Genomic DNA, 19,900 nt, shown 5'->3' with positions numbered 1-19,900 from the left:
AAACCATAATAATAATAATTTTGGAAAACTCTGAAGTCTCTTACTCACCTTTCACACTTATTTGGTCCATTCTCCAGAGTTTCTGAAAACAGAAGAAGAAGAAAAAAAGTCTATTTTGTTTTAATAATTTTTCAAACAAGCAATTTCATTAAATAGATCCATGGAAAAATAACCCAAGATTAATCCCAAAATTGATGCCAGATTTCCAAACAAAATCTTTGTTTAGACACACCTAAAGCGTCTGCTTCACACAGGCATCTGCCTGGAGAAATCAATACTGAGCTTGGAGCAGGGCACATGTCAAGAAAAATGCTGCGGGGAGGCTCCTGAGACATGACCTTACAGAAACGGGCTTTGGTGAGGCAGAACTTCACTGAGCCTCACCAGAACCACACTGGGAGAACTGGTGCTGAACCCTTCCCAGCACATCTCACACCAGCCTACATCCGGGAAAAGGTTATCTTGGTGTAGTGAGAATAAAGCTGGACTTGGAGGCTCACCTCCATTTTACAGAGTGATAGAGGTAGTTTTTCAAAACATAAATCCTAAGGACATAAGGAATTGCAAAACCTAAAAATAAAAATCAGCTTCCTTGCTCTTCAGTGAATGGCTTCTTGTGTGCACTAAAAATAGGACTTTCCCCCACGCAGAACATGAGGTGTGGTTTTTAATGCGCCCCTCACCTGGGCTGTGACTCAGTCACAGAGGCAGGCTGAGAAGGGTACAAGTAACAAGCACATCTGGTTAACAGCCTTCAGAGATGAAACTGCATCACAGCCATAAGCTACACTTTCCCATCAAGAGTCACATTTGTTCATTCATTAAGTCCTCACGTTGCAGAGAAGCCAGAAATATTTACCTGGCAGAAATGTATAAGCTTTATTCAGTGGGCTTGCTATCCTGACACAGAAACACATTATAAAGGAGCAAGAAGCTGATGCCTAACTGCAACACCTACGGAGAACCAGTCAAACAAAAGAAACAGCAATGGCATGAGCATTAATAGCTACAGGACCCAAAAAAAGCCCCTAAACACAGCATTAACTCATTATGTAATGCACTTCTTTATGAGGCTGGATTCCCAACTGAAAAACAAGCTTATTGCTAGATTTCCCTCAAATTATTAATTAAAAGTTGATATTTTCTCTAAACAGAGCTTCCAGTGGCATAGGTCCCAAAGCACACTGCAGCCCTTGATAGCTCTTCATGTACGAGCAGCTTCGCCCACCACTGTTTTCTCACACAACGCCAACCCGCGTTGAACAGCTCAGCCCAGCCACGCTCCCCAGCAGTTGGAGGTGACCTCCAAAGGCCACAGTCTCACCAAAGAAGTGCAGGAAGACGAGCTGTAATTTCAGAGGCCTGATGTTTGCCAAGCGGTTTGATTTAGCAGGCCTCCATCCCTTCGCGAAACAGCTCCACAAATAAATGTCCACAAGTGACCAAGGTTTACGTTTCGTTCCAAAAGAGCACATCTTAAATCAATATCTCTTAAGCTCTCCTACATCAATGCTTGAATGAGATTCAAGAGGGGGAAGTTCAACTTAAGCAGAGGAGACAGAACCAAGGAAAAAAGAAAGATTTGATCCAGAGAGAGGTACTGAATGACAGCAGAAGTCTCCTTCTTCATGGTGTACTTGGCTACAAATAATTTTTCAGCCCTGCTTCATTTTGTTTTAAATAGAGACAATTTTAAAGAGGAGGTTTAGGACTGAATAGGTCAGTAGGTATAGAAATGGAAATGGCAAGTAATAGAGAAAGTTGTTGCCAGAGCAAACCTGGATATAAATACACCTCTCTCAAGCATCTGTCAGTTTCTTTTGCTGTTGGAAAATATTTCCTATGAACAAAAAAATTGCTTGTACAAACTTCTGAGGAAAGTAGGTGTGAATGGTGACACACATTCCAATTCCAGCGTTTATTTGAAGGAGTATTTGCAAATATTTTTTACTGGTGTTTAGCCAGCTCTAAAAGAAAGCGGCCTGCTCATGGTATATAAAAGCAGTAGCAAAACTAAAAAATAAAATCCAGAAGTAAAGAGCTACCCATTCTTTAATTTTACTGAATATTTTTAATGAAATACAAGTCTTTTATTTCATTCCATTCAGACTTTATGTTTTTTCAAAAAAAATAATTTATGTCAAGGAAACTTGAAACTGGGTTACCATCACTGATAATTTGCAAAGCTCTTGCTAATAATTGCTCTAAAATCATGTTAGTACAATGAAGTCTGAAAATCCATCATTTCAAAGCACAGGCCCCCTTTTTCTTGCCAAAAATCTTTTTCTGCTATACCAAACCTCTGATGACATATCCCAGTTTGCACTACCATAGCATCCAAGCAGCTCACATCTATCTGAACAGCCCCTAGTGAAAGAAATAAGTATTACCACCATTTTTTGGATGGGCGTAACCACACTGAGGGAGACAAAGATCATTTCCCATGCTCTCATTGACATCTTGTTGGTCAAACCAACTTGATCCAACTCAAAAGGAAGAGTAGGGGTCATCCCACTTGCCATCTAAGTCATGTATCTTTATCCAGGCTAGTTGTCCAGACTCCAGTCACAAACAATGGAGATGTCCTCAAGAAGTGGTTTCAGCCCATCTATCTAACACTGCAATCCAACTTCCCTGAGTGCTGCTGCAAAACCAGACCACAAAGCCCCCTGCTATGGCCACCTCCTCCCACTGTTTCCATTTGGGCAGCATCATCACCCATGATGTTAGCTGGATGAGGGGAGACCATATCTCTCCTTTGGAGATTAAACTGATGGTGTAACTACAGCTTTAACTGCTTAGCTCAGCCTGGAAGAATTGCAGTCTAGCCATGTCTGGCTCTTAATTGACAAGAGAGGGAACACAGATGCAAAATTTTATCATTAAATAAAAAAAGGTTAATAGGTGAATCTTGCCTGACATTTTACTTTTTCTTAATCTCTTGCAATCTACCTGCTGTACCTCAACTACTAATTAAAAATTTTGATGATTAAAGCTTTTGATATTTGACCTATATGTACAACAATTGCAAAGTATATTTCAACTGTAAAACCAACATTTTTGTGAGACTGTTTCATGAATATAATCAAAGAACAGCATTCTCAATATGGAAAGTGTTCAGTTTCTTGACCATTGCACAATATGTTCCTAGATTTCTTCTCTGAGGCAATGAGGAAATGGCACTGGGACTGGGTAACATCTCTGGAAATGGTGATGAAAGGAATGGAAAAACGATACTGAATCTCACCAAGTAGCCTCAGCTAAGGACTCATCCCAGAACAAGCACTAATGGGCAGACCTCGCACTTCACTCATGAGCCCTCTCTCACTATGTGAGAGGCAGCACTTTACACAAGGTACCAAGGATGCACCATAGCTGTCCTCTCCAACTGCTGTGGTTAACTTTAATCTAATACAACTTAAGTGGCAGTCACTTCTGGTCTCTCCTGAAAATGTGTGGTCCTCTCACTAGTTGGATCAAAGCATGCTGTCACACAAATTTCAAACCCTACAGACTTGGCAAGCTTAGATCAATGTGTCAAGCAACTCCAGAGAAAGCCAATGCTGATGCATTATTATATTCCACACTGTTCCCAAGACTTATTTGACAGGGTGTACATTGAGGTTTATCAACAGCATGCTACTGGCCAGCACAAATGACTTTCCTAAACAAACTACAGTTGTGTTCAATAGCATATTAATTGAAACCCAAAAAGAAGCCGCTGCTGAAAGCGGCTTGCTCTGTCCCAGGAAGCAATGTGTTGCTTGTGAAAGGACGCTGGTAGGCTTTCAGCATACACTGAGATCCTACAGTAGGTCTATTTAATATTAAACACCAGAAATATATTTTTGTTACAAGTTTGGAAATCACTTAAACCAGTGGTCATTTGCTCTACAACTGGAAAGTTTTAAGCACTATGAAAATGGAAACTCAGTCATTTATAATTAGGGATTGTCATTTATACCTCACTTTCTGGTGCTTCATTCTGCTCCCAGTTGCAAGCATTCAGAGAATCAGCCTTTTCTTGGCCAAGAATGTCTCATTCTGCTTTCACCATCCACCCAAAGCAACCAGCAAGGCAGGATATTTGTTCCCTCTTGTTTGTAATAGGAAGTCACTATAAATCACTTACCAATGGAATCCTGTATCCCTTTCCATTAGTATGAGTTTTCAGTATACAGTTTACTGTAGCACGCAGTGCCAAGAGTGTAGTCACTGGACAATACCAGCTTTGTGATACAGTATGGTATTTTTCAGGACTCACATAATTATTAATAATATATGTAGCGTATATTTTTTTTTCACCATGAAATTTCTTCATAAATATTCGCTGGCTGATCCTGACAGCTCTCTTGCAAGGTAGCCTGCAGTCCCATTTTAGCAGCGGTGAAAATGAGTGTCAGAAGTCCAAAAACAACATGCTTAGGCAATACTTTGACCATTTCAAAAGCATTTAAGAGCAGAATTTTCCAGGATTTCTCCTATATTTAAAATGCTTTCTTTTGTTTTTCTGCTATCAGAAAGGCTCACTGAAAGAAAATAAACTCCAGGGCTCTTGCAGGCAAACTATGCTTAAACTGGACAACAGCATCACTTGCCTCTACTGCATTGTCATTACACCCGACTGTTGTCAAAATAATATACAAATAATTCACAAGAAGTGATCTAAGTACATACACAGTGCCTGTTTACATACTGTATCCAGTATCAGAGAAGAAAGTCAGAGCGTAAATGCCATAGCACATACGCCTACTCCAATTTACAACATACAAAGACTCCCTGGCTACGTGGTGCTTGTGGCACATTCAAATATTTCAGAACAATTCAGACTCTTATTGTTCGCTGAGTCCAGACTAAACAACTTTTATATGCTTGGATGACTTCAGGGGTGTGCTAAATACTGTTAATTACAGTTACGTTTTATTCTTTGGATCTAAGAATACCACACGTGTGCGGTGATGAACTGACTTCACCTAAAGGCCCTGCTGGGAACAGAAAAGGAAAGGCCGACCGCTTACGTAGGACCAAGAAGCATCCACATTGCTCCCCTGCTCGGTGTTACATACAGCTCAAGCCGAGCCGCAACAACTGGCTTAAAACCCTGCTTTGTATTATCAGGTAACACTGACAAAGCAAAGATGGCTTGAAACCAACAGGGGAAAGAACATGTGAATGAGGGAACGAGACAGAGAAGAAAGGGTACAGAACATTATGTAGTGGGGAAAAAATGGACATGGAAGTCAACACAGTAGGTCAGTCCCACACAACCGTCATATTTCTTGAAGCTACTTAAACATGCACAGATTCCTGATGAATTACACACCTTCTATTCTAGCTCAAAACAGAGGGGGGAAAAGAGCTGCTGGCCCCAAATCGTGAACACTATAAAATATTTGTTGGTTCAGTAAAAGGTCCTGTATAACTTATCTTCATTTTAAAATTGGCAAAGTTATTCAGCTGTTCCTCTCCCTGCCTCTCCTGAACTTACTTTTGTTGGTTTTGGAGAGTCTGACTTAACATGTGTTGACCAGCATTTTCAAAACAAGCAAGAGGAGGAAAAAGAGGGAGGAACAGGAAATAAAATGGGGCAGCTGAATGAAAAATGAAGTTTACATGTGTGAGTAAATTAGTGGTGAGATGAGGTATTTCTGTAGGTCACACACACACACCTTGACTCCAGTATTTTCCAAACCGCAATTTCAGAGCACATACGACTTCCAGATCTCTGGTTCTCCAGGAACAAAATTGGGTCAACTGGAGTTAATATTAATGTACTCCTCTGCATTGACACAGCTCCTTATTCCCAAATGATCCCAAACTAAGCCATGAATCACAAAACATCACTAACATTCACCCACATCTGGGGAGGGAAGGTGGCTCAGCCCAGGCTGCCCAGCAGTGCAAGGGAGGGGAAACTGTAGCCCAGAGCGCCAGGGCAGGCCCTTTCCTCTTACAAGAAATGTCATTTAATCTTGGTGCAAAGACTGTAGCACCTTCTGAAGAACCCAGGCACTGCAAACCTCAGCTCCTCTAGCTTGAGTTGGAGGAAGCAGAAGTTTGCCTTCCCATGCTTACACCTGCAGTGCTCTCATTTTGAGCCTGATGTGAACAGACAAATGAGTTTCTGAACGTGGACACCACTCAGCTATACTAACTCACACTACCTAAGGTTTCTAGACATAGGCAGGACTCATCCAATCCAGCCCAGCAACTCTTAAAACACTTTTCCATTTGCACCATCCTTCCAGGTTTCCTCAGGGACATCAGACTTACTAAGAATGAATTATGGAGAACTACAGACAGAAAAGCTCATGCTGGAAAAGGCTCCAAACCGCAGAGTCTCCTACAAAAACGTTCCCTGCAGACCTCAGGCCACCACCATATGGGATCTGCTCAGCATTGTCCCTCATGAAGCTACTCCTGCCCGGAGCAGGTCCTGGAGCGGGCAGATCCATGTGAAACTGCCCTGTCAGGGCTGGCAGTACTCATGCAGCAGAACCTTTCCATGGAGGGACGAAAGTCCCTGTTGCAGTTTCAGACAACCTGCAGACGCAGACACGGCGAGGCAGTGTGACCTGCGAGTGTGTGTGATACCAACTGCAGCTGGTCAGATGTCAGGATGGTACCAGGTTTCTACTGACAAAGATTTATTACCATGTCCTTTTGTTGGGTGGGAGAGGGAAAGCTGTCAGAAACTTGCAAGAATGAGCTCTGGGCCCAGGCTCTAGAGAAAACTCCCTTTCAGCAAAGCTTCCACTTACCACTGTGCTCTCTTTCTTCCAGGAGGAGGTTATGGAGCAGCTTGTAATGAAGCCACCTCCACAACCCCATTACTTCACTCCTTTGGCTTCACAGCAACACCAAGTGTAACGACTGATCTGTCATCAGCTGTTACGTTCTTTCAGATGAACAAACTGCACAACGACAACTTATGTTCACAGTGACAGCTACAGTGAATATTTTTTCCCTGTTCTCCCAGTGTTTGTGTTTTTTTTCCAGGAACAGTTTTAGCCCCAGTATGACCTCTTCTATTAAGACTCATAAGCTGGGTCTTGTCAATGTTGGAAATATCCCTTTGCCATCATGCTTCAGACCAAACCTTTTCAGGGAAATCTTTATTTGAAATTTACTTCTGGTAAAACCCCATCAGATGTAAGATAATTGTGAGGGACTGGTACCACTCAAGCGTTTTTCCCAAATCCCAGGTTGGATGGGGCTTTGAGCAACCTGGTCTAGTGGAAGGTGTTCCCGCCCATGGCAGGGGGGTTGGAACCAGATGATCTTTAAGGTTCCTTCCAACTGAAACCATTCTATGATTCTATGATTCTATGAGTATCAGGGAAATTGAAGACTTTTTTTTTCCCCTGTGCAGCCTGGAGCCTGCTGAAGTGGGAGTAGGCATCTAGTTACATTTTAATACATGTGATTTTTATAAATTGAGTGTACATGCCCACAGAGACTGGGATAGGTGTATTTTATAAACCATAAAAGAGAATTGAGTTTGCAGGTCTGTATTAACATTTGGATTAATAAGTGCACTGGAAGCCCCACATAATAGTAGGCATGGTGCAAATGACCTTACAGTCTTGGGCTATGCACCTGCACGTAAGAATTTATGAGTTAGCGAACTAGATACAAACCTGGTGTAAATCACTTCATTGTTCAGGCTGTCATGGCTGGCTCTAAATTTCCCATGACCAGTGACAGTGTGTTCTCCTTGGTGAAACGCAGGGTACAGTGTGAGACTTGGTTTTTTAGCCAGCCTTTGGTAGAGCTTATAATGGGAGTCAGGGCTGTGTAGCGCTGGAAGTGAGTTGTTAACGAACTGACGGTTATATGGTATTACGTTCTTTTCAAGTTTGCTGCAAAGCTGACTGAAATCAAATCTTTCCTCGTGGAGCTGGCATGTAATCAATAGTGCAATGTTGTCAGATTCATTCGTGGTAGTCCCCATATGCATTTCATAATAGATAAACAAATATCTGACCTAGGCTTCATTTTTTTGGGTGTTATTTAGAAAGGAATTTACAGCACGTGCTGTGCTGACTGGAAGGATGAAGTAGTTAGCCCTCCTACGGCAAACCGTTATGGGTTAACAGTGAAAATCAAGTTAAGCAGCAGAGAAGGGGGAGGATGAAAAATAAAACGGGAGAAAGGAGAAGAGGAAGGAAAAAAAAGAAATAAAGGAAAGGATACGAGAGATGTTAAAAAAAAAGGAAATGAGAAAATGGCAAATGAAGATTCATTAGGAAAAAGAAGAGTAAGGAGCATGAAGGGAGAAAACATACCACTGTGTTCATTTTCTTTATTTTCAGTATAAAAATATCCTTTTCCCACCCAGGAATCTCTCTGTTGTGCAGGCAGGCACGTTCAGGCTTTCACTCTGGATCTAAAAAGTTTAATTGGGAGCTCCTAAAGCCTAAAATAAGGCTTTAAAAATAAAAAGCTGAAGTCAAATGCAGCCAGGGTAAGCACTATTACACTCCAGCCCGATTGTTTTTCATTAAAAAAGCGGGGTGAAAGGGAGGGTTTCAAAGCTATATTTCAACCCTAGGCTGACACTACAGCAGTAAAACCTGATTTTGTTATGCTAGTTGGCTGTGGGTTTGGGAGCAGACCCTACATACGTGGTGTAACGTTATGATATGAATGTGTGCACACAGGATATTTTCAGAAGCCTCCTGCAGAATTCGGAGAAACGTGCCCCCCGGTTCCTGTGGCCCCGCTCACAAGAGCCAGCTCCTCTCCTGCCCCTGGGAGCCAAACCTGCTTAGACATGGCCTATGCTGCACAAAGGCAATTTAAATTACAAGGTGCTGTATTTTCAGGCAAGTGGAAGGACTTCCAAGTGCATGCCAGAACTGATTTCCAGGGTGTGTTTAGCCAGCAGCATGGAGTAAAGAATGGATAAGTCTGTCAGGGAGAGGAAATTCACTGTTTCTTTCACTTGCCTGTAAGATAAAAAAGAGACTGACAAATATGATCTTTTTAAACACAGCTACTTCCATTCACTGCATGGGGTACTGGGATGTCCAGAATACTTACATCCAAATACTAAAGCCCAGGTACCTAAGTTATGTCCCAAACTTCTTGCACTTTGTGTGATCACAGGCATAAAAATTCAAGCAGCTTGTAAGGAAGTGCATAAGCACGTACAGGGCTCCAACATTCAAACAGCCGTAAAAATGTCTGTAGGCTGCAAATGAGCCTCATGGTAACCCCAGACAACTGTTGCACAACAGATCCCACAAATTAAGGGATCCTAAGTGAAATTTAAAAAAAAAATATTTATATCTATAAGGAGATACAGATATATTCACATATATATATATATCTGTATCAGCTGGGAATGCCTAAGTAGTCTGCCTTCCCACTTATCATGCTATGAGATACAGCAGTACAATTACACGTGGCATTTTCTGTGGTCACCGCCTCCCCGAAGGCATGGGATGGACCCAGAGCAGCAGGCGAGACCCTTCCCTGCACAACCCCAGCAGCTCCAAGGCTATTATGGAAACGGAACACAAGAAGATAAAAGACAGTCAGATGGATTTAACAGCGCCAAGTAAATCATGTTACCGACTGACAGTCTCTCTGCTTGTGCTACAGGTTTGTGTGGGGCTAGATAAGCTGTTCTAACCGACCTTTTCGCAGATACCATGGTACATTCCCCACTCTATGGACTCCGACTCAAGAGTCCGGGCTCTCATCTTCAGCAGTGCTGAGCACTCACGGGTGCAAACAATGCCAACAAGAGCTGTGCTTTAAATGTATAAAGAGCCATGACATCACCCATAAGGCCTTAGGTATCTAAAATGACTTCAAATTGTAATTGTCTGGTGCCTCAATTCCTCATTTGTGAAATCCTCCAGATGTCTTATGAAAACAACTTTATTAAAGTTTGCAAAGGACCAGATCAACCATATGAAATGACACTGAACAGCACATCACAAAATCAGTCATCCTGTCCTCAGAGATACTCAGCTGTGTTCACGTTAGTTCTTTGCCGGTAGAGAAGCAGCATGAGCACCCAGTGAAGATGTGAGCTGGGTTTGGAGGCTTCTTTAAAACTGGGGGAGTTTGCATATGTCAGAAACATATATCTTTCCTCATCCAGTTAGAAATGTGATGGAAACTCCTTTATTCAGTATCTTGAGGAATTACAGGAACCTACACAGAAAGCTGTAGTCACACACCTCCCTGACCGTATGCAGAATAACCAGCACAAAGAAACATTGCTAAGTGAACTGCAGGGGGAATAGTTGTCCATGGATTAGTCTCACCTCCAGTTGCATAAAAATGATTTTATTGTTTGATTGCATTTTTTTTTAATCAAGTTTTTACGTCTGCTTCCTTTACTTTCCCTTGTGAAGCTACTGCAGTCTTCATGCTTCTGCTCACCACTGCACTGTTATTATTTCCATTAAGGGTTTCTTCCCAAACCTAAATATTCCCAGACACCTTCTGAACAGGCCCTCAGAGATTCTAGTAAACTAGGAGGCATCTCAAGAAGGACTGTGTTTTCAGTTTTCCTATTCACCAAGCAAATGAGAGGCAGCGCAGCAAACCAGGCAAAAGGGGGAAGGCTCTTGGAGCAGAAGAATCATCTGCCCAGAATTATTCGGGAAGTTGTACCCATTTGCCAGGACATTTTGAAGCTGCAGAAACACCTCCTTCTTGTGCAAACATCATCTTGTATTTACAAATGGTTTAAGTCCTGTAACTGCAGTGCAATTTCAATGACTCTGCAGGAGAATCGTATTTAGAAGAGGCTCAAAGACTCTCCCGACTATCACGGAGATGGGTGCAGTGTAATAAATCAGCCAGACTGAGCTTGAATCCCCAAGGAGCACCAAACCCCTAACACTGCAGATGCTCACTAACTGAAAGTGGTAAGAGCCCTTCACAGTGGAGTCTTTGCGTAAGACAGATGAGGCTCCTCCACTCCGAAGGAGCATGTGTGGGAGGGAGGTCCTGAAACAGTAGTAGGCCGGTATTTAACATTGCAAAGGCCTTGGATGTGAACAGCTTTGTGGAAGAAGATGGAATTGCTCTTTTGGCAAAACATGTGAAACTGTCTGTGATAACGGGAATGAGAGCAAGGATGACTGAACAAATATTTGCACTGAATGCCTTGTCAGGACAGGGGAATTGCTACTGATATGATCTTTACTTTCAGTGTTACTGCTTCTGACAGTCTTACAGACTTTGCAGATGTTTATTGGCCACTAAATCATTCTTCAAGAATGTTGGCTCCGTTCCCAAACCTGAAGAGTCCGAATGTGAAGGGGTTTGTTATTCAACACACACTGCTGCTTTTGGAGACAGTGATTTTCAAGAAACCAGCAGGGAAGCATCGTCAACTGATAACAACACGGGACTGAATTCAGACTTCTCAGCACTCAGGGCCTCAGACATGAGGCACGCTTGAGTAAATGTGCACCGCATAGCGAGGCATCATGTATCCACGTGGCATAGCACTCCTCCTGAGCTGTGACAGCGATTCTACGCCTCACTAATTGACCAAACATTGCTGTGGAGAAACAGGGCTTATTAGCTCATCCTGACCTTGATATACTGCTTGCAGGTCTTGGTATAGCATAATTGCACGAATTTGGGGGCCTCTGTAAAACCCACGCCATAACGCTGCAGAGATTATTACTGTTTCATCTGGCTCCTCTAACTGTAGGACACACTGAATAACAACGAGGCACATTCAAACCCTCTGCCATTCATCCCAGGAAGAGCAGTTCGCAAAGACGCAGTTGCTGAGCTGTAGAGGACCCTAAGCAACACTATTTCAAGCCAAACAGATTTGCTTTCAAAAAGAGAAGCATCCAAAACCACGGGCAGCATGCCCAGGCTGTTTCTCTGAGTGAGGATGCCGATTCTCTGAGATCATTGCAAACAGCTCTCACCTGAAAACACTACACTGGAAACTACACCTAAATAACAACTACACCAAAATAGTAGTAATTATAATTGTGACAGTAAACACATATATATTTTAAACAATGAGTGATAAAAAATAATCCATGTCTTTGCACTAATAAAATGACAAATTATTGAAGCACAATGTGTTATTACCACATGGGAAAAATGTATTATCCAGAACTATTAAACATATTTCTCCCAAAAAGGCACTAATTACCTTTACTAGGGTAGCCCAAGTCACAATAGCGGACATGATCTAACAGCAGTTAAAGCCAATAGCCTCCTCTAAAACCTAATTGAATTGCTGGCTGTCAGCCTCCAAGATCAAAGATAATGTTATTTAAAGCAACCCCTCAACCCCTCATAACATTTTCCCCCCAGATAGAGCGAATACTGTTTGCTTTAAAATGTCAGATTGCCATAGAGATAGAGATAGGTTACTTCAAATATGTAAGATAGGTGCAGAAGGCAAGAATGTCATATTTACTACGTATTTGTTTTAGATTAGCTCATACACGTTTTCCTCGAATTCAGGACATTTCTATTAGGGAATTCTCTCCTGCAACAGTTTCCTATATCAGATTTAAATCACGCATACATATTTATGGTAAAGCCATATGGTATTTATGGTTAAATCAACTGACATACTTAAAAAATATGAATTTTGAATAATTTGAAAGATCTGTAGATCAAAAACAACTCAGAAGCTTTACTAGCATATATAAATAACCAGCCTTCCCTCCTGTTACCATAAATCAAAAACATCCCTTCACCCAGCAGGGTTTGCAATCAGGGGAAATTGGGCTACATGTATATGCATTAAAATACGGAAAATATCTGCATTCATAGAATGCAATTCCTCACACAGATGCAGCTGGAAATCACTGTGGACTTTTTGCTAAAGGAGGAGCAACAAATATCTCAGAGTAACTCACACTTCTGTAATTTGCTTATGTGTCTTCCCTGATTTGCTTAGATGCTTTCCTAAGGGTAAGCAACATCTGCAACAATAACGTATTTGTCTAGATAGCCTTGCATCCTCATCTCCCTTTTATGAATTAAGATCCTGAATTTCCACTTCTATAGAGAAAAATAATGAGACAGGAAGCCATGGTTCCAGACATAAATAACATCTATATTTTTTAGGGAATAGCTACAGTAAAAAAAAAAAAGTGAGATCTTTTGATCAACAAAGTCCAACTCTAGGCTTGAGTCTTTCAAGGACAGAGGATGAGAGGAGGACTGAGTAGCCACACAAGCCAGGCAGCTGTGACACCAAGGCTTTAACCTCTGTGAACAGAAATAGTGCATGATGTCTAATTAACTCACTGCTATTATTTTCTGCTTCCACTTTTAAAACAATAAAAGCTTTTTCTTTCTTTTTGCAAGAGTTTTCACTTTTTACTTTTGCCCATGAGCTAAAGCTTTCTCATAGAGCAACAGCCTATACATCACAGTTCGTGAAGTTTATGGAGACCTGCAAAGGGTCTGCAAAGCAGAGGCAACAAATCCCACGTGCAGACAACACCTGCTTTCCTCACCACCCTTCTTCTGCAACCGCGGGCAAACAGGCTGTGCACCACCAGCAAACGTTGTATTTGAGGGTTCAGATTCATCAGGGCACACAAAGCACTCACACAACCTACCCAGTTGGCTGCCACCAACTGTTTTGCTTCAGATGAACAAACAAGCACGGTGTTGGCAAAACCAGCCCCTGAGAGCACTGCTTAGTCCCCAAGGAGGAGCTGCCCAGAGAAAAAAAACAAAGTATCTAAAAGCCCTTACGCCAATTCCTTTTCCAGACCGTTTTCATTTCAGCCAGGCCGGGGAGCAGTGTCTCCTGCCTTGTTTCTGAAATCTGCATTTCGGTACAAAGAACAAAGTGTAGGAATGTGTAGAAATGTATAGGCATATACACTGTTCGCAATTGTCAGTTAAAATAGCTTGTCAGTCGTTTTCTATCACCTTCTTCCTCATCCACCTCCTCTCCATTTTCAACTGCATCCTCATTTTACTTTTGCTACTATGCTAGGGGAAGAGAAAATTGAAGCAAGAAGAGACTTCTGCTGCAGTTCTTTCAAAAAAATACAAGAGTACCTGCTGGGATGGTACTTGGCTTGCAGAGTCAAAGTCATGCTGTAACAACCCATCAAGTACAAGGTGCTGTGTATGCTTAGCTACTGGCATTAAACTATTGTTGCTAAGAATTTGTAAGAACTTTGGAAATAGTAATTGCTGCTCAAAACCAAGGCAGACTGAGAAGTATGACTTGTGGATACAGGGCACAAGGACTTTGGGAAAGTTTCCCCTGGCCACAATGCTGTGCATATGCATTCTACCCCTGAATTTGGTGTATAAGCTGGTTTGTATATAGCACTTAAAATGAACAAAATATCCCTTTGAAAAACGTGCCTTGAAACAGAGAGATCTGCCATGGATGAGACTCAATTGCTGTGATTACTGAAAGACAAACTTTTGAGCCAGACTCCCATTTGACTTCTGTCCAAAGCCTCCTCGAGACTCCAAATGCTGTGGTCTTTAAAATAAAGAGCAAAATGTTTTCTGTTCAAATGACTGGTAATGTAAAAGCAGAAAATTTGCATATCAAAACTAAGGTTTAAATTGTACTCCTGTTCATCAGTAAAATCAGACTCACTTCTTTCTCTGTCTCAGCAAAAAACAGGATCTGTAGAAAATGTTTAGTACGAAACTAAGTTTTAGAAAAAAAAGGGGAAAATTTATAAATGGAAGTACTACATTTTCAAGGATGATGAAAAAAGTATCTAGATACGTAGTAGTATAGAATCTATTGCCTAAATGCTACGTTTACTTGCATAGCATATTTTAAAAAATGTATTTATATGTCAAGGAAACAGTACAAAATTTTCTCTGATTATATAATGAAGGTTCAGATGAGTTTACAGCTCTTTCTCTAACTGTTGTTCTTGTTCTCCTAGATACGTGCAAGACATGTTCCTTTACAAAACATTCCTACTTTCTAAGCAGCAGAAAGAATGCCCTCCTTCGGGGAAATTCACATTTTTCATTTATTTGGACAAAAAAAATTAAAATTAAACAGAACAAATTTCCAATCAACACTTGTTAATTTGAAACACTAAAAAGTCTCCTGTATTGAAAGCAGATTGCTCTGAAGAAACACTCGTTTTCAAGGTCATAACAGCACTGGCAAAACTCAAAAAAGTTGTAGTCCAACTTGCTTGTGTTCAGCTGTGTTTACTTAGTCTCAATTTGACAAAAGTCTGCCTCTGATTATACATAGCAGTCATCTGCCCACAGATAAATAGATATTACACAAACGTTTGGAGGGAATGACATTTGGCTACCATTATTTTTGGAATAATTTACTCTGCATCCTGAACTTAAAACACCAAAATGATTCATAATGTTTTTTGGACCCAAGTATTTCCATTTAATAAATAAATTGACCTTTATGACCTTTGTGGACTTTATATTGTACACGTTAGTGGATTAAAAAAAGGCAATTTATTGTTAAATATTCTGTATGTCTGGGAAAGATGGATTTATATAGAATTGAGACCAGAGCCAGTGGCACATCTGGTGCACTCTGTGCAGCAGGTCAGAGCCCAGCCCCTGCACTGCAAAGGGCTCCGGGTGCTGCTGGAGAGGGGGTCTAACTTGGTTCCACAAGACATCCCACCCCAGCACAACCTGCAAGCACATGTATGCTGCTCAGCTCCCCGCAGAGCGTGCATCTGCAGTTACAGCCAACCCTAGCAGAAAACCTAACGGCAGTGCCTGAAATACAAATGTGTTTCCTATTTCAAATGTACCTGTTTCATATGTAAACATAATAGTTTTCTGCCTATTATTTGTAGGAGGAAAAATTAATACATATTGGTTGTCAAACTGAAATTTTGCCTTATCCAAGGCAGGTAGTTGTTTAACGACATTTATAAAATAGCTTATATTTTAAAGCAGACCTGCAGTATTTCTCCAATGTGGATAGAAATTTTGTCTAGTTAAAGATATTGCTTAGCCTAAGGCATTTTGTGCTATAAATTAGCCAGGAATAAGGTAAAAACTGACTAAATCATAGTCCCAACTCCCATTCCTTCCCTCTTCCTAATTGTCTCAGCTTTAAGCCCCTTTCAGCTCCCCAACATCAGCTACCCCCGAACAGCACTTCCACGTCAAGCACTGGAAGTATCAAGGACAATTTGAAGACCATAAGGAATATTGTTACTGCTCTACATTTGAAGTGGAAGATGTTTCCAGAGTATGGTGATAGATGGAAGAATAAAACCTAGACCAGACCGAGGGTCGGATAGATTAGTTTCTGTAAGTTAGCATGCTTTCAAAAAATGTCTTTTCAATTAGAATACCAAAATTAAGAAAGCCTCTGATGCAATAGGAACCATATGTGTTTGACATATCCAGCTTCTCTATCTTTGACATCTAAATATTCAGTTTAAAGAAAATTAAGACATTTGTTTACAGAGAGCTAGTTTATGTATTTACAAGACTAAGCTGAATGGTTTTAGATGGAACGATTATATACTCGTCATTTCCCCTCATTTTTCCTTGTTTCAGGATGGAATATTACTGCGAAGAAGGAATGTGTTTTCGATGCGGACAGCTGGAGGTACAGAAAACAGACTTCTGTCACGTGGAACAAATGCAGCAAATTCCTTCTTTATGGGCTGTTTTCTTACAGAGACTAAGTATTAGGAGCTCATTACACTATGATGCAAAACCCCACTCATTCAGAAGTTTGCTAATGATCGCGACTCAAAGAAGAGTTAATTCAGATGGAATCCAGGAAAATGAGGCAGCACAGAAACCTCATCAGCAGTCCAATCACATGACAAAATGTGAGGCATCTCCAAAGCCACTGCCTGCCAAAAACAGAAAGGCTGCTGCAAGAAAAATACTTTCACAGCTTGATATCTGGGTCTTGTGACTGCTATCCAAACAAGGAGTAAAAGTGGTACTATATAATGTGGCAGGGTAAACAGAACCACCCACTCGTCATCACCAATCATGTTTTTAATTCAGATAAACTCTATTTCTTTAAAAAATGATGAGGGAAAAAGAAACAAAACCTTTAGCTGAACTTGAAAATTATACGTACAATCTGATCTGGCAGGACATATTTTAGGTTCATATATATAATAAACTATATAGGAATGCATGATTTGCCATGGAGGATCAGACTACCAGTCCATCACGAGTGATGTCCTTTCTGTGCTGCTGACTGATGGTCGTCTCAGAGGAGCACAAAGACATTGCCCTCAGCCAACTATGCAACAGGTTAAGAAGATTTTCTGCCTGCAACTTACAGATGATGACTTGAAAAAAATTCAAACAGGAGATCTGTCTGCAAAATTTACAGAAAGGAGTAGACCGGGAAGAAGTTCAAACTTTCAGGAACATTGGGGCAAAGAAGCTTCCACATTTGGCCAAACTACTGTGTTACAGTAGCCTGAAAACCAGTTACAGTTTTCAAAACAGCTCTTGGTGAGATTGATCAAAGTCTAAACTGGGTATGATTAAGCCAAAGTATGAAAACTCTTCTATACTTTTGTGTTCAGCTTAGTCAGGGATTATAGATGAACCAAGAAACTGGGAAATTAATAACCACAAACCCCACACAAACAGGCATCCCACAACCACCACTGCCACCAGAACTAGAGTATTTCCCAGTCCCAGACTAAGTTCTGTTTTCTGAGTTGTGAAACAGTTTAATTTGCTTTGTATTCTAAGCAAGGTCATACCCTTTTCTGGAAGTATATTTGCTCTTAGCCTGTGTAACATGGAAAAAAAATGCCAAGACACATTAATTAGATTCAAAGATGCCTTTCAAGAAGAGTGGTAAAATACATATCTTGAATGCTTATGTACTCTTGTTTGTTAAACACTTTAAAAGGGAGAAATGTCAAACTTCTCATTTTGAATTGTGAAAAAAATGCTAATATCTCCTATGCTTCCCTGATTTATTCTAAAGCCCTTCCTGGTTACACTCCAGATTCCTACCACTATTTCCATTATATCTGCTTCCCCAGTATTTTATCTTCTTACCTTCATCCCTTTGATCCATTTTCTTTCCTCCTCCTTCCCCTCTATCACTCTCCTCTTTCCTCCTTTTGTTCTTGTCCTCAATTCTGCATTCCCCTTTACTCATCCTCTCTCAGCACTCTCCTCTCTTTACAATATTCCTAAAGTTTCTGTTCTTTATTTTCCCACCTGTATTTATTTCCTGGCTGTGAGTTTTCCTCTTTCTCTTCATCCTCGTCCTTTCTTCAATCTTTTGCCTCCTAGAGCTAAAACGATACTCCAGCCATAACCTACCTGAAAAGCGAGGTACATCTTTTAAGCCCATCATCAGTATAAAGGGATGGAAAATGTCTCAAAAAGAGCTAAACGACTATTCCAGTCACTGCCCTGGACAAACAAGTGTAGCTTCCATTGACAGCTGGAGGAGTTCAGCACCCGAGTCAAGTTATTCCCCATTTCCTACCAGTTTTGCGTGGGAGTCCTGCTATAGCAATCTGTCCCCACACCAGGGCACGGAGAGACAGACAGAATTTCTTGCAGTGGCCACAGGGTGCTGGTGATGAGAAAAACAATTCAGCTAATATAAGTCCTATCTTCACTCTTAACTGAGAACGACACCTAGCACAAGTGAAAATTTTGTTGAAACTTAAAAGGCCAAGAAAGAGGTCTGTATAAATACGGAGCCAGTTACACACTGCTTCACCCCCTGTACTATGCTGAATCTCTAAGAAAACACCAAAACATTGCAATAAAAGTTCCTTCTATGGCATGCATCATGTAATTAATATCACAGCTAATGAAAATCTCTGTCTTGGCTTCAAGTGAAGTAGTTCAACATCCTGTGAAAGGACAGAATTACACCACACAAGCAATTAGGTCAAGAGGATAAAAAGACTAAGAAGCATTGATTCCCTGAACTTGAGATCTGCCCATCAAAACAGTAAATGTTTGCTTTCCAAGACGAACCAAGCTAATAGAAACATGCACTAGAAATCATCTTTATGGCCAACGCTCCAGAGAAAATACTGGGGAACACTTTTGTTTTTCATGGTGACTGTATTGCCCCTGTAACACCCTCCAGTCCAAAGCCCAGCTCCCTGCTCCATCTGGGCAGGCTAGAGCTGTCTATGCATGACCCAATCCAACTTGCACATCCAGTCTTTCAAAGTTTTCTCTGTTTTCTTTGTCTCCCTCTTTTTATATTGCTGCTTGTGGTTTTCTGTGTGTGTTTGTGCTGCTGCTCGCTTCCCACCCTTACCGCTCTCCAACCACTTGCCGGGCAGGCACAGCAATTCCATGTAAGGAACGTGGGGAAGAGAAGCATTCCTTGATTTTTCTGTGCACAGTAACTTGCATGATATTTGATCATACACAGAGATTAAGTCATTCATGAATAGGGCCCAAAGGGAGGAACAACTCCAGAAAAACAACCCTCGTCGCTGGTAGCACAGCATCCAGGACTCCACAGTCATTGCTGCCACACTTACAGTTCGTAGTCGATCTGGCAGGGCGAGGAATCCAACTGCAGGCTCTGTGGTTTAAATAAAATGTATCTACAGCAGCTTGGATCAATGTTTAAAAATGTTCCATGTTATTTTAGTCCAAGGACAAGCTTTTAAAATTAAAAGGAAACTTTGGCTTTAATTACAGATTAAAAGTGAAAGTTGTTTAAAAAGAATGCAGTTCTGAGAAGAACAGTAACAGAAATGATTTAAAATGTAAAATTCATTCTTCTCTCTCCCAGCATGTGACAAGTCTCCTTGTAAATATTTAAAACAAAAGTTTGAAAGCAATTAATTTGTGGACAATATTTAGGGTACTTCTGCCTTGCTGTCGTGGATCTTTGGCATAGCTCGACTTTTTCCTACATTTATGTTTTCAAGCTAAAATAAGTGTCAGATTTTGATGTGTGTTGCAACAGCCAGAAAAA

General features: G+C 41.0%; 1 protein-coding gene across 1 annotated transcript in view; it reads right to left on the bottom strand.

Moving 5' to 3' along the window:
• MKX (mohawk homeobox) overlaps positions 1–19,900 on the bottom strand; it is a 46,974-nt gene that overhangs the window by 2,742 nt on the left and 24,332 nt on the right. The window contains exon 5 of the mRNA XM_086741671.1: positions 49–82. Within this exon, the coding sequence (XP_086597797.1) occupies positions 49–82 (34 nt within the window). The remainder of the gene's footprint in view (positions 1–48; positions 83–19,900) is intronic.

The sequence above is a fragment of the Chlamydotis macqueenii genome, chromosome 2 (assembly GCF_036417535.1).
Source record: "Chlamydotis macqueenii isolate bChlMac1 chromosome 2, bChlMac1.mat, whole genome shotgun sequence".
Taxonomy (NCBI): Eukaryota; Metazoa; Chordata; class Aves; order Otidiformes; family Otididae; genus Chlamydotis; species Chlamydotis macqueenii.
The sequence above is the reverse complement of the archived record's forward strand: the minus strand, read 5'-3'. Positions and strand labels throughout refer to the sequence as shown.